This window comes from Zootoca vivipara, chromosome 5, assembly GCF_965207765.1.
Source record: "Zootoca vivipara chromosome 5, rZooViv2.hap1.1, whole genome shotgun sequence".
Lineage (NCBI taxonomy): Eukaryota > Metazoa > Chordata > Lepidosauria > Squamata > Lacertidae > Zootoca > Zootoca vivipara.
In genome coordinates this window covers 36,055,164-36,081,461 of record NC_142588.1, presented here as the reverse complement: position 1 = coordinate 36,081,461, position 26,298 = coordinate 36,055,164, and the positions used below count along the sequence as shown (strand labels likewise).

At 42.0% G+C, this 26,298-nt stretch overlaps 1 protein-coding gene across 3 annotated transcripts in view; it reads left to right on the top strand.

Moving 5' to 3' along the window:
- The first annotated feature begins 3 nt into the window (after positions 1-3).
- Positions 4-26,298, top strand: part of ADGRA1 (adhesion G protein-coupled receptor A1) — a 301,516-nt gene continuing 275,221 nt past the window's right edge. For 2 of the 3 annotated variants that reach the window (XM_088670391.1, XM_035137651.3), the window contains exon 1: positions 4-603. In XM_088670391.1, coding sequence (XP_088526517.1) covers positions 380-603 — 224 coding nt within the window. In that variant the 5' untranslated portion in view covers positions 4-379. Of the gene's footprint in view, positions 604-17,826; positions 18,022-26,298 lie in introns of those variants that run through there. The other variant, XM_035137652.3, reaches the window with a different exon arrangement.

Here is a 26,298-nt window from a genome sequence, read left to right as displayed (position 1 = left end):
CCTCAGCGACACTTTTGAGTGAGGGAGAGAGAGAGGCATTATTCCGGCGAGGAGCCGAGAGGCGGGCGGCGTGGCGAAGAGGGGGAGAGCCAAGTTTCTGGCGGCGGCGGCGGTGCTGAGGTCCGCCCCGCGGCGCTGCCCGGCCAAGGAGTCGCCTCCCCGCCTATGCCCCACTGCGAGAGGGCGGAGGAGGCGTGGTGGTGGGCAGCGAGCCCCCTGTGCCGACGGCGCGCCGACCATGCCATGAGCGCCTCAGCAGCAGCCACAGCAGCTGCCGCCGCCTCCTCCTCCTCCTCCTTTCCCTCTGCAGCCACCCAAGCGCAGGAGAGCAGCCGAGGCGCCGCCGGAGCTGCCGCTGCCGCCGCCCGCCCCCCTCGCCATGCAAGGGCTGTGCTGCTGCCTCTGCCTGGTGGCGGCCGCCGTGGCAGGGCTGTCGGCGGCCAACCGCAACTGCCCGGACCTCGTCGTGGACAGCTGCCTGTGCACCGCCGAGCGCTCCAAGGGACCCGGCCGACAGACCGTCCGCATCAAAGTTGTCTGCAGCGGAGGCGAGTTGGTGGAAACTTTGCAGCCTGCCTTGTTGCCCAACCGTACCGTGTCCCTGTGAGTAAAGAAGCAAGCGAGCGAGCGCGATCTCGGAGGGCTCCTAAGGGTCGGGTCTCTAATCTGCCCGGAGGGTGCGGGAGGGAGACTTTGCACATGCTCAGAGACACGCCTGTTTTTGTTTTACAGGTTGTCAGATGGAGCTTCAGGATGCTCACTGTGTTGCCCCTTCAGTGGAGCGTTCTTGTGGCTACATTGGGCGTAGGGAAGGGGCGCTTTTGAGGACCCCCCTCCCTCCTTCCCTCCCTCCCTCCCATGTTTGGGTTAGGTCCCGTTGATTTCCAAAGGGACGCCGTTGGCATTCGGCACGATGAAGGCGTGCTGCGCTTTCAGGCATGCAGGAGTGACGAGGGGTGGCGGTGTGGTTGAAAGGAAATCCAGCTGTCAAAGGGGGCTGCCTCGGGCGAAGCGGGCTGCAGGGACGGGGACTCGAGCAAGCGACGCAAGAGCTTCCCTAGAACTGAGGTGGACCTGCTGTTGTACACACACTTCTCTGCAGAATGGACATACTTAATGGAAATTATGTGTCTGTAAAATTGGGGGAGGGTGGCAACCGGGAGGCACTCCTGAAAGATCTGGGATTTTGTCTTTCCCAATAACACCTCAAAATTCCAAAGTAAGGATCTTCGTTTTCTCAGGGTCACAGGAAAACTTGATGCTTCCTTCTCACTTGACAAATGACAATCTCACCTAGCAAAGAGATGCCAAGCTAATAGTTTGCATAGTGTGCCCTTAAATGACCTGTGTCTTCTGCCTCCTTATACTGGTAATAGAAGTTTGCCAGAAGGGAACTCCAGGTATGTTGTGGTGTGGAGGAAGAGAGGAATGAATAACAGCCTGGTGCATCTTTCATAAATGCAAATTACTATGGAGGGCTCAGGTCAGATGGTGATTTTTGAACTTTAGGCTCGTCTGCATTTCTAATTCCTGGTCTACTACCGGTAGGAGTTTGAATTCGCTTCCCTTTCTGGAAACTCTTGGTCGCTTTTTGCTTGCTTTTGGGGGAGCGCTATGTACTGCGAACTAAATTGCACACTGCCTTGCCCAGTGGTTTTGCAAATAATACTTCCACAATGCATATTATATCAACTGAGGCATCTTTAAATCTGACAGTGGATAATTTCAGACCCTAAGGATAACAGACAAAAATGCCCTGCATAATAAGGGCTGTTTACTGAAATTGATGGCCTTCCCTTAACTGGATTTGAGAAATGAGATACACTGTCCATATTTTTAGATGCCCACTTTAACTGTTTGGAGCTTGCCAGAAGTCCCCCCCCCCCCGCTCTTTTTGACACAGCAACTTCTTTGATATGTTAAAGTACCCTTCTAGCTATTTGTGCCTGTTGCATAAACGAAAACTGAACATAAGCCTGCATTCATAAGTGTATTTACTTGGAAGTTTCTCACTGAAATCACTGGAACTTGACATCTAAGAAAATATGGATTGGGGCTGTAAATTAACAGGGTGATCCACTTCACAGCTAAACTGAAGTACTTAGATTTAAATCTCACTGTAGTCTTATTGACATAAAGCCTATACTTAAAGTTTGACCCAAAGCCCAATTAAGCCTAAAGTGTTAGACTTTAAGATAATGTATCCCAACTTAAGTAGGGTTTAGGGGTGCATACAGTGCTATTGTATATCTATGTAACTCTATCAAGTTTAGTGGAAGTTACTTCAAGGTAAATGTGTTTAGGACTGCAGGAAGAACAGTTTGTTGTTGCTGTTTTTTTTAAAAAAATCTCAACTGGTTTGTTGAATGAACTGTAAAAACAGGCTAATGTACTTTACTAATAGTAGGCCCAAGTGTTCCAAATTGTCTGACTTTGCTCCCTAAATCATACCTTCTGGCAACTCATCCTGTACTACCAAATCTATTTGTTGACTATTCATGCTGTGAACATTTCCAGCCCTTGCTGGACTTTTCTCTTAAATTCAGCACTTTTTAGAGAGGGAACTGGAAAAGATAATAATTTGCAACATCTGTGGAGCTTGTGCTTGGAAATGTACAGCTGTACTCTGTGTTCTGGTACACAACTTTTTGTGAAAGCTGTTGAATATTACACTGTTCTTACTTTTCATCTGGGAACCTCTTCCTCATTAAGGTACAGATGTGCCAACTGCATTTGGAACTGTCTGCAACCCTTCTGAAATTTTCTACACGACACCATAAAACTGTATGATTTAGCATTATCTTTGTGTTTTTATTATCTCAAAAATACAACATTCCAGCTTGCTTGTGTAGTGTGAAACACACTCTCAGTAAATTGGGCTGTGGTCTTATGCACACCTAGTTAGGAGTAAATCTCACTGAACACAACAAGTCTTACTTCTGAGTATATATGCATACAGTTGAGCTACATGTGAACTTTCTCCACCAGTTAACAAGTTTCTGAAAACAAAATACCACATACTGTATAAAGAAAAGACTCTCGCTTTACAGTATTCTGAAGACATGGAAGCATTGAGTCAGATTTCTTGCATCCCAGTTCTGAACAGTGTTTATTTGCAAGTGACAGCCATTTGTTTCAATTTAACTTATTTCTGTATAAACATGCTTAGGAATACAGCGTCTGGCATATATTTACCTAGTAAACTTGTATATGTTTTTTGTTTCCAGCTATTGAATGCTACACATTTTACAATTTTGATACTGTTCCCTATAGGATGTTATATTAGAAAGAAAGTGGGCTGGTTGATTGGGGGGGGGCAACTGAACTCCTAGGATGAAAGGGAAACAAATATATAGTAAATGTCCACCTGCTGACGCTTTATCCAATCTTTTGTACTATAAAAACACCAAATTTTTCAAAAATTCATTGCATCATGGAAATGACAAATGCATTTATTGTATTTCACATTTAGAAATCCCTTTAGATCCTTTAAATCAGTTTACTTTACATTTTGTGAACATTTTTAACGTTCACATATCTTTTGAAAGTATTAATTAAAAGCTAATATTGGGATATGAAATGGAAGTTTAAACAATAATCTGAGTAAATGAAAGGAAGGAAATGCCTGTTAAGTTGTTGAACATGTGGTTGACAGTTTGATTGAAAGTGTCAAATACTTTCTGCAGAGAAAGTGTTTATGGTGAATTAAATTACACTTGTGTGACATTTGGCCAGCTGCAGAAATTGGTGATAAAAAGCTCAAACACTAGTGTCCATAGATATGTTTTTCTAGCTGCATGGAAGAGCTGGGAAAGAGCATTTTCATGCAGACAGTGTCTGTTTCTATTCAGTTTTATTGGCCCATAGAGAAGGAGCTGCAGCATATGGAACATAACTTCTCAGATTGTTTTAACAAACTGAGAATAGAGGGGTGAACAAAATAAATGTGTGGCCAAAAGATGCAATAGCACCTTTTAAAAGCGCAGAAACCATTTTATCCAGTAATAAAAAAACCTTCAATACTGTTGTAATAAATCAACTTTTCTTTTTTCTTAGGTGATATTTCCATGCAAAACTAGGCTGACTGGCCAAAGCATAAGAACTGCTGCATCAGGAAATAAGTAGACTCAGATGGGTGAACTGGCAGCTGTGCCTCTACCACAGGCATCCCCAAACTTCGGCCCTCCAGATGTTTTGGACTACAATTCCCATCATCCCTGACCACTGGTCCTCTTACCTAGGGATCATGGGAGTTGTAGGCCAAAACATCTGGAGGGCCACAGTTAGGGGATGCCTGCTCTACCATATTACTGATATTGCAAGGGATGTCTATCTGCCACATAGGAATAATATGTTCTCTGGCAAACAAATAGTTGGAAAGTGGTTGAAAGATCCATTTTGTTTTGAACAGTGAGAGATTTATCTATGAGAGACGCGGGTGGCGCTGTGGGTTAAACCACAGAGCCTAGGGCTTGCCAATCAGAAGGTCGGCGGTTCGAATCCCCGCGATGGGATGAGCTCCCGTTGCTTGGTCCCTGCTCCTGCCAACCTAGCAGTTCAAAAGCATGTCAAAGTACAAGTAGATAAATAGGTACCGCTACAGCGGGAAGGTAAACAGTGTTTCCATGCGCTGCTCTGGTTCGCCAGAAGTGGCTTAGTCATGCTGGCCACATGACCTGGAAGCTGTACACTGGCTCCCTCGGCCAGTAAAGCGAGATGAGCGCCACAACCCCAGAATCGTCCATGACTGGACCTAATTCAGGGATCCCTTTACCTTTTACTATTTATCTACTAGCCGTCTTGTACCTGGCATTACTTGGGAGTTCTAAGAAAACAAAAGCTCAGGGCACTTTTGAAACCAGTGGTTAAAATCTGTGCAGTTTTGAAAGGTCGAGCCTGCCATTTTGATTCAGAATAGAAGACAACCTGCTCCATGATCTCAGGAACTTTCGTGCAAAGTTTGGTGACAATATCATAAGAGGTGTCCAAAGACATAGCAAACCGACAAACAACTTTCCAAAATATAGGATAAATGAAGGTTAAGATTGTGCTAGATTCCACTACTCACACGAATAATAATAAACTCCGTAACTATTATACAATGGGATATGCTTAGTCAGCTAACAAAGCTGGTGTATTGGAGGGAAAGGAATTTACGGTTTAATTTCTCCTTTAAATTGAGTCAAATGCACATGGCAGGATTAAACATATAACTGCTGGTAGATAGTTTGCAAATGTAGGCCATTATCTTGTGTTTGAGTGTCAAGAGAGCTTTGCAACCTTGATTTGAATTAACAGGTTTGAGAAACTGTACATCTTATGATTGTCTGGGCTGATGAATGTGAGACCCCATAAATTAAGGAAGTGCACTGGCAGTTGAACCCAACTGAGACGATTAGGCAGCTGCTCTGCCTTATTGATGTTTAAAAGGGTACTTTGTTTAAAATATTCTCCATGCATGCCATTCTGCCTAATAATTCATGACTTTAGAAATGGAAACTGCAATTTTAGCAGTATGGATTTTCAAAGCAGTTTTATTTTTTTATTTTATAAAAGTATTTGAGGAAAGTGTTTCCCTCTGATATGCTAGTTTCTTATTCCATATATTAGGTTGGCTCTAGATTTAGTTATGCTTGGAGTAGACCATTGAAAATGATGGAATTTCAGTAGAGTTACTCTAAGCATGACTATGCCAGGTTCCAAATCATGGTTATTAAGTGATTGGTTATTGAGATGACCCTTGGATTTCCCCTTGGCCACCAACTCTAACAAAATAGAGCAAACATTTATTAAATTCTGATGTCAGCTGTTATTGCTATAAAATATTTTATTGTCTTCTGGTGAAGGTCATTAGTGTATCTAATTAGGATGTTTGCACCATGTGTTTGACACTTCAGAAGAATATAGTGTTCCAGCAAGCAACTAAATTAAAACAAACAGTTTTTCTTTGTTTAAACTTTATGTCAGAATACTTGGGGAATATTTGTGCATGATATTGACTCTGTTTGCATGTAATGGTAAACTATGGTCAGAAATGAGCCATGGTTTATTAAAGCCCTATACGGGCTGGGACCCTCGTATCTACGGGTCTGCCTCTCCTGGTATGTCCCACGGAGGACCTTCAAGTCTGCAAATAATAACACCCTGAAGATCCCAGGCCCCAGGGAGATTAGACTGGCCTTGACTAGAGCCATATTAAAAACAATACCGGTACTGATGGTAACTGTAAAATAGATGCAGAATATAAAGTAGTTCCAGAAAGTTTCAAATATTTACTACTGTCATAGCTTTTTCTTTTTTTATGTGCGTGGTTTGTTTGTTTGTTTTGCTGATGTTTGGCTTTAATTTTTTTGTTGCCTAGATTTGCTTTCCCTCTGGTACAACTTTGCTTTATGGATCATGCATTGATATGGTAGCCCACATTAGCAAAGCGTTATTGGAGTTCATTGCCACTAAGACCATAAACCTTTTGGTGCAAGGTGTAATGATTGCTAGTTTATTTCCTGTAAGTAATAGAATGTGGGACCCAGGTGGCTCTGTGGGTTAAACCACTGAGCCTAGGGCTTGCTGATCAGAAGGTCAGCAGTTCGAATCCCTGTGACGGGGTGAGCTCCCGTTGCTCGGTCCCAGCTCCTGCCAACCTAGCAGTTCGAAAGCATGTCAAAATGCAAGTAGATAAATAGGAACCGCTACAGCGGGAAGGTAAACGGCGTTTCCATGTGCTGCTCTGGTTTGCCAGAAGTGGCTTTGTCATGCTGGCCACATGACCTGGAAGCTAGACGCCGGCTCCCTCGGCCAATAATGCGAGATGAGCGCGCAACCCCAGAGTCGGTCACGACTGGACCTAATGGTCAGGGGTCCCTTTACCTTTACCTTTACCTTTAAGTAATAGAATATTTCTGAGACTTTTTGATCAGTTAAATTGCTGTAAACCCAAATTTTATGTCTTGAATTATACTTGGTTTAAATTTTTGGTCCAAATCAAATAATGGATTACAGACTTTGAACATTGTTCCAGTGCAAAGTGCCCAGCTGCACCCGCCTCTCATCTCCCTGAGAAAATTGCAGAGAGTGCTTGTTTGTCTCTCAAACTAGGAGTGGTAAGCAAAATACAAACCTTGTCTTCTGCTTGTGGCTTGCTTGGAGTGAAGCAAACCATGAGTCTGATAATGCAGAGCTTCCACTGTAGTTCATGTATTCCCAGAGAAAGAGGAGACGTCCTACCTCCATGGTCAGAGGCATTATACTGCTGGACAGCAGTTCCTGGGAATTGCAAGTTGCCAGAGTGCTGTTGTATTCATGGCTAGCTTGAAGGCTTCCCACAGACATCTGGTCCGCACAGTGAGAACAGGAGGCCAGTGGTCTGATTTAGCAGGCTTGCCTTACGTTCTTAGGATTGAGCAGTGTGCTCAATGTCAGGCATTGTTTTTAAAATTTGTGTGTAGTATTTTTATTAAAGGTTTCTTGATTTACAAAAGTATGTGCAATGTCTCTCATATTTTTTCCATTTATCATTTTTACAAATCAGTTTCATTTGTTGAGACACTGGGAAGAAGAGGGGAAGAGAGGTAGACGGCGGGGGGGGGAGAGGTTGGGTGACGATGCTTCTATTTTCCTTAATATATGTAGAGTTTGATGTCAGCATTGCTTGTGTAGGTTCTCTTTTGTTTGCTTGTGTTCCTTTGGTGCTGAGAGAGGTTGGGGTTCACCTAGAGTGTGGTTGTTCATTTGTGATTAGCTGTGGTGGTCTTTGTTTTCATGTGTGAGTAGGGTGGGTGGGTGTTTTGGATCAGGTTAGCCATATTCATTTGTATGCTGTTGGTCGATTTTTGTCGTTGTCTTGTTGGGCTGTGTGTGTGATGAAGGGGAGCCATACTGGGGCAAAGGTGTCTTCTTCCGTTTGTCCCCTTGTCATTTTGAGCTTATTGGTTAGTTTTTCTAGTAAGGGTGTTTCCCATACTGTTTGGTACCATTGGTCCATGCTTACTTCTGACAGGTCTCTCCAGTGTCTGGTGATGATGTTTCTGGTTGCTGAAAGTAGGTGGGTTATGAGTTCTTTGTGGTGTAAGTGGACATTATTGTCTTGGAAGATGTTTAGTAAGGCCAATTCTGGGGTGATTTCTAATACTTGCTTGGTTATTTTACATATTTCTTGTATGGTTGTTGTCCAGAATAGTAATTCATTTTTAAAAAAATAAACACCCAGCACTTTGTCTTGAGGCCACCTTAAATTTCTGATCCCAGCTAATCTGCTGGTTGAACAAGTCCTGGTCCTATTCCCTGTCTTGAAATTCATCTAACTCAGTATTGTGCACATAGAATGGCAGTGGCTCTCCAGGTTTTCTAGGCATGGTGGTCTCTAACTTCACAGGTTTGCTTGCATACCAGTTTTTAAAGGGACCTTCTACAAATGGTTAAACTAATTGTAATTCATTAAAGCAGAATGTCTGAAGGCTTACAATGTGATGTGTGTAACAGTCTGTCTAAAAATCTGATCTCCCCTATCTTTCTGGTGTCTCCTTTCTTATTGCTCTAATGCTTTCTGAACTTACTTCTTAATTTAACAGTCTTCCTGTATTATTAGTTTGGAGTCCTCTGCAGTTGTTCATTGTCTCAGTGAGCCATTCCTGCTATGGCTCTGAGCTCTGTTCTCTAGCCCTAATAGCTGGATTGCAGCTCACAACATGGATTTCTAACGAACCTTCATAGTTCTTTCTATAGCTGATCAGGCTCCGTCTTGCCTAATGGAACTGTTATGTTGCAGCCCACATTTCTCTTCTCCTTTCCTGAAGCATCTGCAGCTGCCTTCATTTTGCTGAGCCTTGCCTGCTCTCTCTAACCAGGATAGAATATAAAGACGAAGGGTCATTGACACTTTAGCTCCTTCACCAGATACAGCTATTCCCATCCCATGATAGGACCACAGGAAATGTAGCATGCCAACAAACATATGTTCAAACAATGTAAAACAAGGAATTCTTCTCCCACTTCTCAGGAAATGTAGCTATTGTGAGCTGGGAGAACAATTTTTTCTTGTACGTATATGAAATCTGGAAGCTTGGACAATGCCTCCCATTGCTTATAGAAGAGCTTTATTCTCTATTGTCAATTTTATCTTCATCTTAATTAGATTAAAATGAATGTCATTATTTTGGGGCATATGTATGCAAAGTGTGAAGTTGGCATTTACACCAGCCTTGTAAATAAAATACAGTATTTTCACTAGCCTGCTGTGGGCTAATAGAGGAGGCAATAGAAGTTTTCTCTCTCACATTTCTATGTTGGGGATAGAAGCCTCTGTAATCCCACTTGGTTTCTGTGCTGGCTCAAAAGAGAGGTGGAGGGGGGTTCAGAGGGTAATTGATGCCTCATAGTGGGAGGTGCCATCTTTCCCAAAGGAGGCAATATCCCTCCTCTTTAATAGGGCCTCCTGGGATCCAGAAGTGTTAAATAGCTATCGCCTGTCAGTTATCCCCCTTCTTGTGCAAGGTTGTCAAGAGAGTGAAAATGGCCCAGTTGCAGGAATATTGGGAGAAGACCTATATTATCTGGACCCATTTCAGTTTGTTTTCCAACACAAATATGGAACTGAAGCTGCCCTGTTTGATTGATGGAAGAGAGACAGGGGAATGCACTCCTGTTGATTCTCCTCAACCTCTCCATGGCTTTTGATACAGTTAACTACTGTATTCTTCTGGACCAACTCTGTAGGTTGTGTGTGAAAAGCATCACACAGTGGTGGTTTAGCTCATTCCAACTGGTGTCAATAGTAGGGGCAATTTTTTGCACCATGGGAAAGGATCTGTGGTGCCCCACACGGCTCCATTTTATAAGCCATCCTGTTCAGCATTTACTTGAAATCGCTGGGAACTGTCATCATGATACTGTATTTGGAGAGTGAGGTGTCATTGGTACACTGATGATACCCAGCTCTGTCTCATAGTTCCAGCTGCATTGGAAGAAACTGTTCAGGTCCTTGACTGATGCTTGAAGATGGTAATGGGCAGAATGAGGGCCAATACATTGAGAGTGAATCCCAACAAGATGGTGGTGGTGTGTGTGCTAAGTTCTTGTGTCCGAGATGTGGAGAGGCAGCCTGTCTTGGGTGGGGTTGCCCTTCTAGAAAGGACAGGTACATAGCTTGTGGGTGCTCCTTCACCAGCTCTAGGGCCCTTCTTGGAGTGAGAAGACTTGACAACTGTGATCCAAGCTCCCATCATCTCCTGATGAATTATTGAAAAGAGCTCTGATAGCTGTTCCAGAATCAGTGCTCTGGGCATCTCCTGTCTGGTAGGGCTGGGCGATATCAGCTTTTCAACACTGCAGTGTATCACCAGCCAAACATTGCAGTTTGGTAATATACCACAATGTTGGGGGGAAAAGGATGCATTGGCCTCTGCCCGTGAGACACTGGGTGAAACTGCCCCAGCTCTCACCGCAAGAGCTGAGGTCATTTCACCTAGGCTCATGGGCTTGGACAATGCAGCTTGTTTGTGCTGCTCAGCTGGGGGGGGAGTAGGTCCCCCCCAGAGGAGACAGCCCCTATGCTCTCACCATTTGCATGCGAGTGAGCGGAGCAATGGGGCTCCTTTAACTGCTCGCTATAGGGAGCAGCAACCACGTTCCCTTCAGCTGAGCAGTTTCACAGAGCTCCCACCCCGCCACCGGCTTGTGGGAGCCAGTGCCAGGTAGGGGGCTCCTTCAACTGCTTGACTGATGCAAGGGCAGCTGCACACTCCTTAGTTGAGCAGTTTAAAGATGCAGAGGGAGGAACAAGCTGTATCTCCCTCCAGCACATGCTGCTAGTAGAGGGACTTAGGAGTGGTGGCGGTTTCATCAGTGATACACCACTGAGTGAACCTGACATCGTGGTCTGCTCCTCATACCGGTGCTGGGCGATATATCGCCCAGGCCTACTGCCTGGATTGTTGCAGTGTGCTCTGCTAGCAGTTCTGCTGCCCCTGGAGGTTCAAGGGGGTGTTAGCCTTTACGGTAGGTGGCCTCCCAAGTTCTGAGATTCATCCCCCAGACGTGTACTTGGCTCTTACATTATACACATTTTTGTGGCATCCAGGCTTGGGAAATGGCTGAATGTGAGTTTTGGTATCTGATGCCATATTGCTATATTTTCATTTGTGTGTTTCATACCTTTTGATTTTAGATTGCATTTCCCCCTGCTTATTGTTTCCCCCCACTCAACACCCAGGATTATCTGTCAATTGGAAATCTCTTTCCAATCATGGCTTGATTGATTGCATGTGTGATGACATGATAACTGTAGTGTAGCAGGAACTTGTATGAAATGCACCATGTAGAGGAAGTGAGCAAGAGTTCCCCCACTGTGCACACACTTTCTCACTAGAGTAGTGGCAGCATTGGCTGGGATGGGGAAGGAACGTGGGATGAAGCTTTTGCAAGAGTGGAGAACAGGCCAGTAGCTTGGGAGGGATAGGTGCAATGAATTTAGTGGTCCTCTATTTACCAAGAGGCAGTGGCTACTTCTATCAAGAAGGGTGAGTGGAAAATTGCATGAGTGGCTCATAAAATAAGGTTTCAAGTGAGCACTCAAATGATGAATATTCAAAACTGAAGTCTAGTTTTTTTCTTATTTCTTTGATTCCCCCCCCTCTCTTTCTCGTGTGTGTGTGTGTGTGTGTGTGTGTGTGTGTCAAATACCAGCCATTGAATATTATGGATGAAGCATCACCATCAGTTTTTATTGATCTGCTAAGTTTTAAATAGCATAGCAAAGGAGAGTGAATTAAGTACTAATCTAGAACACTGGGAACAATATTTTAAATCACTGGGACACACTGGAAAGGATGGTAATGATTTAAAACACCTGGCTGACTTCTCTTTGACAATGTGCAAACTATTATAAAGCTATTCAAAAGCAAGTTGTTTTGCCAGAATGCAGTAGCAGCAGACTCTTGAAGCATGTTTATGGTATTTGGGGCTGTAGGCAGTTAGGGGAGCTGCTGGTTCTTGGCTCCTTTCCCCCCACTTAGAATCTTCGCAGGAAAGGACATCATTTTACCCTGATAAGTACATCCTGAGTCTATCTTTTCTGCTGTCCACTTCTGCAAATTTTGAAGTGTCACTGCATATTGTTGACACATCTAATGAAAGCTGCATGGAACTTTTCATGGTTTCAAAAGCTAAGAGTAAGGAAATAATAGTGACTGGGACAGAAACCACAGTATCTGGCAAATTACTACATTATTGTTGTAAGTGTTCTTTTATTTGTAGGAATGCTTTACAGTATCTGAGACAGTAAGCCACAATGTTTTGCTACATTAGACAGCAGTCACGAGCTTGATCTTGTGGGTCAATTAGAATAATTCCCATGTGTACATATAATCCAAATAAATATAGTGTATCGAAGTATATATTTTCTGGAACGGGAGGGCGGTGATGGCCTTCCAGTCGAACGTCCGATATCTATGTGGAAGTTCTGTTTAAAATGGTTGTACTGTTGTCACTAAAAATAAACTTTTTTTCATAAATAAACCAGTAAATGAATAAATGTATTGATTTAAAATTAGATTGGGAAAAAAATTGGAGCATAAATAACTTTCTTCATCTGAACTTTGGAGGCAGGGTGACAAATTCAAGTTCTCACTCCGCAATGCATGTCTATTCTGTGTAAATTGCATTACTGTAGTTTCATGAGGCTTACTCCCAGGAAAGTGGACATACAGTTGCAGCCTATGCCTTTTCAGAAGAGTTCTGCATGCTCTTGTTCAACCTGCTCTGTGATTAGCAAGGAAAGGAGTGTTATTCCTTGGATCATGATGAATTGCACTTCATCATGCATAGGAATTTAATTACGGTTTTAGACCCACTTATAGTAGCTGTAGAGAAGGAAGGATGGAGTTAAATCAGTGTTGAACTTTCTTCTTAACTAGGATACTAAGAGGACACATCCCCATATTTGTTTTGATCTAGTTAATATGCATGATGGATTAATTCAAAAGGGCAAGTGACAGCTTTACTGGGAGGAGGGAGAAAAGGACAGATTGTAGAATTACTATACAATAAGTATCTTTGTATAGTGAGGTGGTCATTGATATAGTTCATAATGCCGATTCTGCCTTGAAAGCTCACCATATAATGTAAATACCAAATGTTTCTTAGACATAGTTGCTCATAAAACCCATAGTTGCTTATAAAAATATATATATTCTTGTGCAATCCAATTTTCTGCTCCCATTTCAGTTACTGTAGCTTTGCAGAAGCTTCCCATCTAAGTGGCAAGTAGGCGTGGAGGAGAAATTCACTTCAGTTTTAATTTAAAGGTGAACCTGCATCACTTGCGCTGAAACACCAAGTGATCCAAGAAAGACCATACCAGCCATCCTTCAAAATTTTCAGCTCTCTGAATTCAGCTATATAGCCCTGATCTTATGGCATTGCATTGCTGATTGGAGGTTTTGAAAGCCTTTGTTCTGGCCTTTGGCTGTTCAGTTTACATCTTGGTCACTATCTTGTTAAAGGTTTGTCCAGGAAGCAGCTTCTTCTGACACTGGTTTAAAATCGTAGTGCTGCACTGGGATGGGAGAAGGAAAAGTGCCATTAGTGCTATGTACCTTGATTGTGATCATGGTTTTAAAGTTTTGTCATTATACTGAATGTGATAGCTTCTTGTCGCAGTCCCCACGAAGGCTGTGGGTGTCTGGTACACAGAATTAGTCTGCCTAGAACAAGGGTGGTCAACATGTTGCCCTCAGGATATCATTTGACTACAACTCCCACCATCCTTAATGTTGGCTAGGGCTGTTACAGTCCAACTTCTGGAGAGCGCTCTGTTGGCTATCCCTGAACTAGAAGAATAGTAGGATGGCACTAGGCCCTTCACTGAAATTTAAAGTGTTGTGTTGTCATACTCAGTCATACTCAAGCAATATGAGTGGGTTTTTTCTAAATTGACTCCTGCTTCATTGCCCCAAAGGTGGGAGTTCAGTATCCTGTGTACACTGAATGAGTGACCACTGCCCTTGACATTATACAGCTGTCAGCAACAGCCTTTAAAACAAATGAATACTTTGTTGGACTGAAACCCTTACTTTCAAGTCATATTAGATGGCAACAACTTAGAGAAATGTATTGTATTAGGAATGTTTATTTTCTGTAATGGTATTTCAGACATTGTAACACCAGAGTGGCTTACAAATGAGGATAACTCACTTGGTAGAGCACAAAACTCCTAATCTTCAGGGTTGTGGGTTCAAGTCCCATGTTGGGTGAAAGATTCCTGCATTGCAGGGAGTTGGACTAGATGATCCTTGTGGTCTGTTCTATGTTAGATGCCTTCAATGTCTTAGTGAAACTCTGAATTTATTGGCATGAATGAAATTGTTAGCCGACTGAGCATTTTATACATTATTTTTTAGTGTCATTTTTGGGAGAAAAGTTAGGTAGGAAAGCAAATTTTGAATTCTGGACCTATTCCCCCCCTTCTTCTTCTTCTTCTTCTTCTTCTTCTTCGGCAATCACTAGTAGCTGAGTAAAATCATCTTCCATGAACAAAGTTTTAGCAGTGAGTCTGTAAGTGACTGTGGAGGCCAGTTGTGGATCCACACATCCTTCCACAGTGGGGACATAGGTTTCCGGGTGGGAGTTGATCATGGTGAGGGGTTGCCAAGTGTGCCTTCCTCTTAGCACGTTTCTCCCTTTCCTGAGTGTCAGGGGGGTTGTTGCGGCTACTCTCGAGTAAAGACGCTCCAGTCCGCGCTTTCTTTAAGAGTTTTATTGTGCATACTATTTACAGTGCAGAGATAGCAGAAAACATGACCGCCTAGTCAGATTCAGAACCCGGCAATGGTTTCCATCTGGTTTTCGGCCAACATAAAAGCCTGGGGACCCCAAAATGCTGCCCCTTCGCCCTACGTGTGGGCACGCACCTCAATTCGGGCGCCAGAAAGAGAGGTTTCCCCTCTTGCTGGCTAGGGCGGTGCCTGGGCTCCGACGTCTCGCTGAGCCCCTCATCCCCTGACCCTCGACCAGAGCCCCTCCTGCATGCTCTGTTCTGTTGCCACTCGGTTGGTGCGTATTTTGCCCAAAATACGCACCAACCGAGTGGCAACAGCGGCAGGGTCGACGAAATAACAAAGTCGTCTTCAGTATCTTTGCTTGTTTTTATTTACAATTATATACAACACACTCCTCTACTCCATTCCTCTCATTTCACAATCCATCACCACCACCACCCATGAACCATTTGGGTAGCTTAAATACAGAATTCAAAATAGTCAATTACCCAATCACATTACAGTGAGCAAACTCTACCTTCAATTATTCAAATTGGCAAAAGCTCACAGGTGTGCTATCATTCAGAACAAGGTTGCAAACACACATCTCTGTGTAGCACCATTGACCACATCAGTCTTAAAGGAAAAACCTACCGGTAACATGTTCCCCATAGCGTTGCCAGGGCTCAGACACCTCACTGAGCCATCTCTCCATTCCACTCCCTTCCTCATTCCGGGGGGGCTTCCTGTAGGGGGTCCCCCTGACACTGAATTTGAGTGTCTTCAAAGCCCATGACACCTTTGGTAAAGGCTGTTCTCCAACTGGGGCGCTCACAGGCCAGTGTTTCCCAGTTGTTGGTGTTTATACTACATACTACATTCTTTCCCACCTAAGAGAAAATCGACAGCTCAAGATTCCATTCCTACCACATGACATGGAAATATCTGATGATCATTGCCATGATTGATTATCATAACCATGATAAATATAGATGGTGAAAGTGGTGACGTGTTTTCTCTATTATGTACTATTTCTCTTTTTTAAAAAAAAGAAAAAAGAAAAACTATCCCGCCCTCTAGAACATGCAGACATTTTAACTTTCAAAACATTTGTGAATCAGGTATTGGACATAATAGTCAAAAATAGGCGGCTGTGGATGGTCAAAATTGACCTCCGTTGCTTCTGCAATGTTTGATCCTTTTGCTAGATCCTTTTTGCCTTTGAATGATAAACCCGGTTACTGAAATTACTGTAGGAAGTTTACTGATACCCTGAGAACTGGTGTGCTCCATCCGTACATTGCTAGGCTTTTAAAATTCCTGTCATCTAGTTCGGATTTGGGACAGGACAATGACTAAACATGAAGGTAAAGGGAAAAGAGCATAACCCGAGGCTGCCTAAAGGCATGGTGATTTAAGTGAAGCTACAGCTTGAAACTTACTAACAGAGCTGCCTTGCTTTGACAGTTCAAGGAGTCTCAAGACAGAGAAATTGCCTCCTAACCATTCAGCATTGCACTGTTACTGCAGAGTGTGTGTGAACAATTCTGTTGAAAGAAATAGCTTACTTAATATGGAGTTTGTGCTCATTAACAACTAGTACATTTATATTACTTTCACAGAAGGGTTTTTTTTTTTGCTTGAGGGAAACCTTTTTAACTTGGTATTTTAAAAAGTGCTGAATCTTAAACATGTAAAACTTCTAGGTGTTAACAGCTTGGCAAACTTCCTTTGCAAAAAAGCAGCAAAAAGAGACCTTGAGAAGACAGACCTTTTTTTTTTTTTTTTTAAATTGCTTTCCTCCTTATACTCAGCTTTCATAAACCAGTGAGGGAAATATCAAGCCCTCGTCATCCCCAGTGTTGTCACGGCCGAATAATAAAATATTAAGAAGAATATTTAGTGGAGTGCAGTTACTAAGTTCAGAGCCTGCGTGAAGTTTTAACAGAGCTGGAAACAGCTTCTTAAAACTAGGAACAAAGAAAGTAAGGGGTTCAAAATGGGGAAGATGGAAAGGGACAGATTAGTAAACTTTGGTCTGAAGAGAAACTAACCCTTTCCAAGAAAGTTAAGTCTAGACTCGTGATTTCAGAAATGGCTGAGGCAGATGGCATGAATTAGGGAAGCCGAGATTTTCAAAAGTAGTAGTTTTCCTTGGATTTTATAGAGGAGAATCTGTGGAGTCTGGATTTTCATTATCTAAATCCCAAGAGAAGAAGAACTTGCTATATGGTTATTTATTCCACATGCCCACACCTTTGGTTGTCTTGCTGATACTTTCTTCCATTGGTATTTTTGTTTTAAATACTTGAACCTGTGCTGCTATCCAGTGCCAAAAAAAGCAATAAACCTGTCAGGTTGTCCAGGAGATCAGTAGCTGGAAGGAGAAGGCTCTTGAGTACTTGAAAAGATATTAACCTTGGCAAAGATAAAAATCCTGGACTTGGAAGGAATCCAGTGGATCATCTAGTCAATGTTTTCTCTTTTTTTATAGGAAAGAGCTCACAATCTCAGATTGTTCCATTACTGACCTGCTCAAATAGTTATGAAATTCTCCGTAATGTTAACCTTGAGCAAACTCCTTGATTTGTTTGTGATGTGCTTATGATTGACACTCAGAAAAGGGTGAACAACTGTTCTGCCTTCATTTCCTTTATATTTGTGTAATTAATTAATTGCTTTTAAATGTGTTGCCCTGCTCTTCCACTAAAAATTACTCAAAGGGGCTTGGCTGTTACATCAGAAGCTGTTTAGTCATGCTGGCCACATGACCTGGAAAGCTGTCTGTGGAAAAAACGGCAGCTCCCTCAGCCTGAAGCAAGATGAGCACCACAACCCCATAGTGGCCTTTGACTGGACCTAACCGTCCAGGGGTCCTTTACCTTAGTGTAATGTGCATGAGCTGTAGTGAAATGTGGGCTTGTGGGCTCCTCCTCCTGCTCCCATGTGGCCGGGAGGACTTCAGAAGCTTTTGTTCCCACTTCCCATTTTGCCCAAATCTGGGTTTGTGGTTAAATATTCACTAGGTCTAGTTTAATCTGGCCAGCTTCATAACTTGTTTGGGAAACTTGATCATAGTGTTAAACTATGATTCTTGGAAGCTGTGCTTTACTTACAGTGAAAACAAATGCTTCTGAATCCTTCCTCCTGGTTTCCTGTGAGATGGCGACATGAGAAGGAAAGAAGAGTGTTAGTCCAAGATTTACTGCATGTCATACAGGTTGAGTTAAACCATGTGAACTAGCTCATAGTCCCAAGCCTAAGGAACTTTGTAAGTCTGTGATAATTTGTTTATCTTTACCTCTTAAAGTAAACATTCCAGATTTATTCCTCAAGTGCTGTTGCTATTTTAATACAACCTTCGTTGAGCACAATGTATACTACTTGCTTTTGTTTTCTAGCATGTTCAGGTTGGCTGCACATTTTGTTGTTTCATTTTTCCTTCCATCCACTTCCCCTAAGTCAGGAACTGCAGTTTCCTGTGGTGAGTTTTTTTAGATATTCTCGAAGGAAACTGCATTGCTAAATTCTAAAACTGGCTATTTTGAGTTCAAAAGCACTTCTTCCTTTACGAAAATGTGATTTATATCACTTAAAAAATATATTAGCCAGATAATGGTGGCCTTGTATGAAAAATGTTTAACATTTGAAAAGTTTTAAAGGGCATTTAAAGAAAAAAGGTGCATTGTTACAGCTCTTGGAAATCTGTCCAGATGCTCAATAGTGTTGGGATAGCCTTTAGCCATTTGAAATATATTTTGTTATTGAAAGGATATAAAAACACTCTGAGCATATAAAATCTTTTGGCTGGTTTACAGACTTAACATTCCAAAACATTAAGGAGGAGAGGAAAGCCCTTAATTTTTTATTGAGAGTTCATGAAACTGTTATATGCTATTGACAGAACTCTCCTGGGAACTGAGCAAATGCTACAGGGAGACTTTTATAGTGTGATCCTGTGTGTGTGTGTGTGTGTGTGTGTGTGTGTATACATACACACAGATACCCAGAAGTAAACCCCATTGAGTTGAGTGGGGTTTATTCTGTAGGATTGCAGCCTCCTTGTTTATTTGCTTGGTGTATTTCTTCCCTCTAAAATGTGTTCAATTCAAAGATGATGTGATAATTTGCTGAACTGGTAAATAATTTGGAAGCCGCATGTTCTTGGGAGATGGTTGTGGTGCATTTTGCTACCGTTAGTGCAGTTACTATGCTCAGCTATTCTTTTTCCATCTTAAACAACAATATATGACTAGTTTTCTCTTGTGTTCGTGAAGAATGTATACTTGGGTTTAGTGCGAGTAATAAAATATAGCTAGAAGCCTTGGGAAATATAACAGTATAAACATTGTACATTCTCTAATAAGCTTGACAGGAGCGCTCTTAAATCACACTCCAGGCAACAGTCTAAGTAAATAAAAAGAAAGACTATGATCAGTAATTTTGTTTTTACTTTCCGGTATTAAAGTTTGCAAGAGGCACTAAAAACATACTTTTTCAAAAAGTATTTGTATGAAACAATATATTACCTGCTGGGTGTGTCTCTGGTCAGCAGCAATATTTGCTGGAAGCCCTTTCTGAGGAACTGGTGGTAGCCAAAGTAGCTGACTAGAAATTGTTTAGAAACTGTCTATTGGCATTCCACTTTTGTTTATTCCTTCATCCCCCCCCTTCTATTTCTTCTGTGGTTGCAGAAGGAGAGATCTATAGAATTCTGAAATCTTTCCCTAGTAAGAGCCCGGCTTGGGTGTCTTCTCCTTCCAGATACACACCTTGGGAAGGCAAGAGGTTTTCAGAAAGGTGAACAGATCACCTATCTTCTCATGACACAAAAACTTCTGTAGAAGAAAGGATGATGTGCTCAGATTTTTCCCTAAACTGATGTTGCTACTTTCATATAACATGTGTAGACTATTTGATTTTTTTGTTGTTGCAAGCACAGTGTATCACATAGTGCATTTGCTGGTATTTCCCCATCCTCATTTACATTTCACAATAGCTTATTTACATTTCACAATTCCTTATCTACATTTGGTCATCTTAGGTTTCAGGCTATCCAAGAAGGCAACATTCACCATCTAGCTTCTTTTCTTTCGTCTTTAGAGAAGTTTGTACCGGTAGTTGTGCTTCTTAAAAAGGTAAAGGGACCCCTGACCATTAGGTCCAGTCGTGACCGACTCTGGGGTTGTGCGCTCATCTCGCATTATTGGCCGAGGGAGCCGGCGTATAGCTTCCAGGTCATGTGGCCAGCATGACAAAGCCGCTTCTGGCAAACCAGAGCAGCACATGGAAACACCGTTTACCTTCCCGCTGTAGCGGTTCCTATTTATCTACTTGCATTTTGACGTGCTTTCGAACTGCTAGGTTGGCAGGAGCTGGGACCAAGCAACGGGAGCTCACCCCGTCACAGGGATTCGAACCGCCGACCTTCTGATCAGCAAGCCCTAGGCTCAGTGGTTTTAACCACAGCGCCACCTGGGTAGTTGTGCTTCTTAATGTTCCCCTAAAGCAAGAAAGGGGAACTTGCTAATGAGTCAACCTCAGCCAGCATGGCCATTGATCAAGCATGATAGAAGTTGCACTCCAAAAACTTCTAGAGGTCCACAGGATCTCCACTTCTGCCCTAAATAATGACCAGCAACCCATCATTGGTTTTCCGGTGGGTTTTTACTTAAATAGTGTTTCCAACAATGCTTGGCCAAGTTGCCAGGCAAGACGACATCTTGAATACATTGACATAATAAACACACACAGGAAACATGCTTTTTATACTGCAAAATGCCACTTGAATAAAACAGGGACTTCATATATATATATATATATATATATATATATATATATATATATATATATATGTGCACATATAATCACTGTGGTATTTATGTCTGTGCTTGCTTTCATTGTTTGGTAATATTGTTGGGAGTTCACTGTTGGGATGGTGGATGGGGATTAGAGAATATGATGACTGCTGGTGCTAGACAGAAGGTTTATAGGGCAGTTATCATGGAAGAGGGATATACGGTAAGTATTCTGGCCTAAGCACATGTCAGGCTGTGGTTCTATCACATGGGTGGCCAATCTGTGGCCCATGAGATGATGTTAGACTCAAATTCCCAGCAGTCTTAGCCAACATGGCCAATGTAGTCAAACAATATCAGGAGAGCGACAGGTTAGTCACTCATGTTTCCATCAGTGTTCGAAACTCCCATTGTTCTAGGTGCTTTTTGCAACAGGGAATTTGATTAGCACAAGCAGTTTCTGACCTTTAGGTACAGTACTGCGCCTAAGATTTCAGATTAAAACTGCAGAATGGAAGGAAAGGAGGACCTTTTCCTGCCTTCCCATTTCCAGCTACTCTCTGAAGACTGGAGGAGAGACCCTCTTAAAAATATTAGGGGATGGGCAGGAGAAAGACTAGACCATGTGAAAAATTACAATATTTTAGTTGCAGTTCATTCATTTTCAGCTTTGTATTCTTGTTATTAAAAAGTGTGCCTAGACATTTCATTGTTGTGCCCATAACCTAGGTTTAAGGTGCCATTTAGCTCCTAGCTTTCATATCTCAGTTTCTAACACTGCATGCCATGTCCAGTCAGTTAAACTTGTGTCCGATCCACACTTTCATGTAATTCAATATTCAACTTGATTAACTCGAAAAGCAAACAACATATACATACAAATGGTAAAATATTTAGCTGTGGAGGAAAGATCAACAAGTTTAGCTTTGACTAAGATGAAAGTGATGGCATGGATGAGTGAAAAGAAACGACAAATTCAGGTTTTCCAAGCTGCAAGTCTGGTGGCAAAGCGAGAGGGAGGTTTTTTCTTTTGAGGATAATTGGTCTAAAAAGGTCTAGATGTGTTACTTAGGAGCAATGAAGGATGATAGATCCTAACTAAGGCTTTGGACAGTGTTCTCGAAGCTACGATCATGAGTCTGACCAAACTGCGGGAGGCAGTGGAAGACAGGAGTGCCTGGCATGCTCTGGTCCATGGGGTCACGAAGAGTCGGACACAACTAAATGACTAAACAACAAGGCTTTATGAGTTGCTAACATATCAACAGTGGGGATATTAAGTCAGTTCTAATTACAGAGACTGCCAGGCAGGCTGCAATTTAATGACCCCTGGCAGCGGGCCCAAGTATCCCCATTGGCTGGTGGGGTCCACTGCCGGGTGAACACCCAAACAAGGACTGCTGGCATTGGCCAATAGCTGGCAACTGGGCAATCCGGCCTGCCATCGGTCAGATCACTGGTGTGGTCTGGGGCCTGGCCACAACACTGCCCACCCAGGAAGGTGAGCGGACTTAACAAACAACACATTGACTAGCTGAGGCAGAGCAGTTACTATTCCGACAATAGCAAGTCTATCTCAAAAATGTATTCCCTTAATGCTAACAATTTCAAATATATTTCAGTGTATCAAAAATTTGAAAGCCATTTTTATATCATGGTGGCAAGTGAGTTACTAATTCTATACAGGTACCCTCTATTAACCTAGAGGTTTTGCATTTAGTACCAAAAATGATTTTAAAATACTTTGTAACCAATACTTTGGCATCTCTTTTGCCTTGACTTTCTATTTTTTATTTAAAGAGACCTGTCAACTTTCTACCATTGACAAGAGTTCCAATTTCCATAGGGCCACGCTGGTCTCTTATAGTTTTGACTGTGTTCTATCCTGGCAAATAGCTGCCAGTTGCTTAGATTGTATGAGAATATTTGATTGTGTTCTGGAAAACAAGACACGTTGAGCTGACAGCATTGTTTTAAAAGAGTTTCAAAACCTATTACATCTGCGGGAATGGGGAAACACTTAGATTAACCAAACTTCATTTTCAGTTTATTGTAGCTCCAGGACATTGATTTCCTGCAAAGGCTTTGGAATTCCTTGAGGATATTACTGCCAGACTTTGTTATTTTTAAAAGCAATTTAGCCAACCACAGTAACTGTACATGTAAATGTTTCAGGAGGCATTGGGCAGGGTGGTAAAGTTAATGCTCACTATACTGTGCCGTCGTGGAACAAATGGAATACAACTTAATGGAGTATGCTTTTGCTAATGTGGAAGAAACAAAGGCAGAATACAACTCGAACAGTCTTGAGATGGGAAGAAAGTATTACGGTAGTGTGTGCACATGGGATCAAGTGTTAGGTGCTTGGTTTTTATTATTTAGGTAAGTGGATAGAACACTGTTTTTTGGGAAGAATGATATCTAAGGTTTCAGATAGGGGTGAAATGAAAGGAACATCAAATATTGAACAACACGCTTGGCTACAGTGAGACTTTTTAAGTACGTAAGCTGGTAGATGGCAAGTGCAGCACAGAAAAGGTATTTGATGCAGAGAATGGAAAGGTCAGAATCATGTTAGTCAGTGGCAACTCTATTAGGAATGTCAAGAGCCGGATTGATTTGGAGATTGACATTTCCTTTCAGGTAGTGACCTCACATGTCAAAGTTTAAGCACTTTGGTCCGAGGGAAAAGTACAATCTTCTTTTTATCAATAAAGGCTAATGCGCCTTGAAAAAGATAAGAACTTCCTGGGTTATATACTTTTTGATTCAATAGTATAATAGGCACAAATTGAACTTCATACATAGCAAGTGAAAACTAAAGGCAAAATCCTTAACCCCTAAAAAGTAATAATTTAAAAATGCTAGCTGAAAAGAAGAAGAGAGGATAGTTTTGAGATTGGCATGGCAGGTGCTTGGAAAGATTGTGGGATGAAGATGGAATCAACCAATTGCTAGAAGGGACGACTGAATTTTAAACAAAACAGAAGAATTGAAATTATAACTTCAAGATTTAGAAATGTCATCAAGTGAAGGGCCTGATCCAGCACTTCTGTGCTATGCTGACATAACCTTCCCCAGCACCAGCACAGGCAGCAGCCAAATCTGAAAGATATTTGCAGCCTGAGATGCCCCATGGTCCAGCAGCTCTGCTAAGTATAGTTAGGTGCTTGTCAATATTTTATTGAGTTTTGTTTTAAAACCATAACAGGGAGGTGAACCTAAAGAGCAGCATAAGGGTGTGAGAAGTTAAGGGGAGACTTTATTTTGTGTATTTTAAATTTGTTTTCAGGACAAAGTTGATGTAGATGATGAAATCTGGCCAGAATTGAAAACAGGACTGCCACATTTGTTTTGGAGGGCTTCTGGTTCATTGCATTGCCAACATCTTTAAAGCACACCTTAGTGTCCTCCTGTCACATGTCAATAAAAGTATATTTCTGTTGCTTCATAGATGTGTGCTGATACAGAATGAGAAAGCTGTCATTTCTAACCGAAACCATGCAATGGAATGAAGAAAATTCTGTAAAGAATCATATTTTCTTGTGCCCACATTAGCAGAATATACTACACAATAGCTATCAAATACCTGCCTTGATCCAGCTGCAGTTGTGTGCATAGTTTCGAATGACAATATGCATCCTCATCACAAGGCCAACTCAGATGGTTCAGTAGAGTCTGAGTACTCATCCTATTGGTGCTCAGGATGACTTGCATTGCATCTGTACTGAATCTTTTTTGAATAGATTGAAGATTCATTTTAAGTGACTGGAAACTGAGAACCAAACCACTTGGTTTCATGGCTGAGTGGTTAAGAAAGGATGAAACAATAAAGATCACATGGTGCAGAGGCCAAATACCTGAACATGTTTGGATATTGAACTTTGCTTCTGTTTTAGTGTGGTTTTAAAAAGTTTGGTTTAAGTTAAAATCAATCTGGTGTTCTCATTAAGAATGAATTTTCTAGAAGATGATGATCCTGAAATAAACCTTTTGCTTTTGAGACATATTGTAAAAATTAGAGGTAATCTTTTCTTCCCATGCTCTGATGTGTGTGGTTAAATTCAGGTGAAATAAATAAATGATGTAGTAGCTTTAATGGGGGGAAATGAGCTTAAGGTAGCATTCTTGGCCAAATTGCACCTCTTTGGTAATAAGCCTGCTGACCCTTCCCTTTATTATATACTGTACTTGTTTCAATTAAACCCAACGTCAAAATAAAAATGCGATATTCAAATATGTTGCCAGCTCTGAGTATTTTTAGCTAACAATCCACTTTCCTTCTGATCAGTCATCTTTGCAAAATCATGTGGTAATAGTGAACTCAGTTCTATGAATGCAACTCCTTGTGGCAAAAATCGCACCATCAATGTACAATGTATCAGCAGGTTTGGGAAGCACTTGCTTTTGTTGTGTGCTAATTTGTATACAGTCATACCTCGGTTTAAGTACGCTTCAGTTTGGTACTTTCAGTTTAAGTACTCCGCGGACCCGTCTGGAATTTTCCATTACTTTCAATGGGAAAGTTCACTTCAGGTTAAGTACGCTTCAGGTTAAGTACAGACTTCCAGAACCAATTACACTCATACTTCGGGTTAAGTACGCTTCAGGTTGAGTACTCCGTGGACCCGTCTGTAATGGATGAATCCACTTTCCATTACTTTCAGTGGGAAAGTTCGCTTCAGGTTAAGTACTGTACAGACTTCCCGAACCAATTGTGTACTTAAACTGAGGTACCACTGTACTGCTTAAGCAGTTTACAAAGATGAGCAACCAATTCCACAAGCATTAAAATATAAACCCACATATTTAAAATATGTCATACAACAATTCCATTAAAACAGTACAGTAATTAAGACAGAGGAGATTCAGGGGAATAGGTCTTCAACAGCTGCTGGAATGCCAATACAGTTGGGTCTTCTTATATTTCAGCAGTGAGTGCATTCTGCAACGCTGGGGCCACCACTGAAAAAGCCTGACTCTCTCTCTCTCACCACAGACCAAAATCATTAGGCTGTGATAAGGCTAACAATGTTCCATTTGCTGATCTTAATGCCTTTTCTGAGCAGTGGAGGGGAAGGAGGTCTTTCAGGTAACCTGGTCCAGAGTTGTTTTTGGGTTTTATATTGTAAATAATAAAATGGTAAAGCTGGCTTCAGGGGTATTAGGCAGTCAGTATAGACCCCTTAGGACAGGCATGCATGCCAAGTGTGAGACGTCACACACTGTCCAGGCCATTACATTCTGCTGGCAAGAGTTCTCTTTTTTTCTCCTCATGCTACATGTCAGGTGATACGAAGAGGAAGAGAAGAAGTAAAACCAATATGTTGCTTTGGCTTTGTGGGTAATTGAAAGGATATCACATTTGGAGCATGGAGGGAGGAATTGGGTAAATTCTGGGAACAATTGTAGGAAAAACCTGTCCTTCTATCCAGTACAGTAGTTGTCTCTTTCACAAGCTTACTGCCTACTACTATCTACCAGAATAAAAGTCATCCCTGTCATTAGGTTGTAGGGCGGTTTGTGAATGTACAGTTTCCTGGGTGTAAATAAATGTGTGCACAAAACCATGTTTGTGTGATCCAGAGCTTTTCCTCTGTCCTCTTCAATGTCATTCATAGCCTGGCAACAAGAAGATTAGTTTTGGAACAAATGCATTGCCTTGATTGTGTGGGGAACAAGAGTGCCTGACTGTATCAGGTGGGTAGGCAGAGACGGACATGTGCTAAATCTGAGAGGAGATGGGTAGC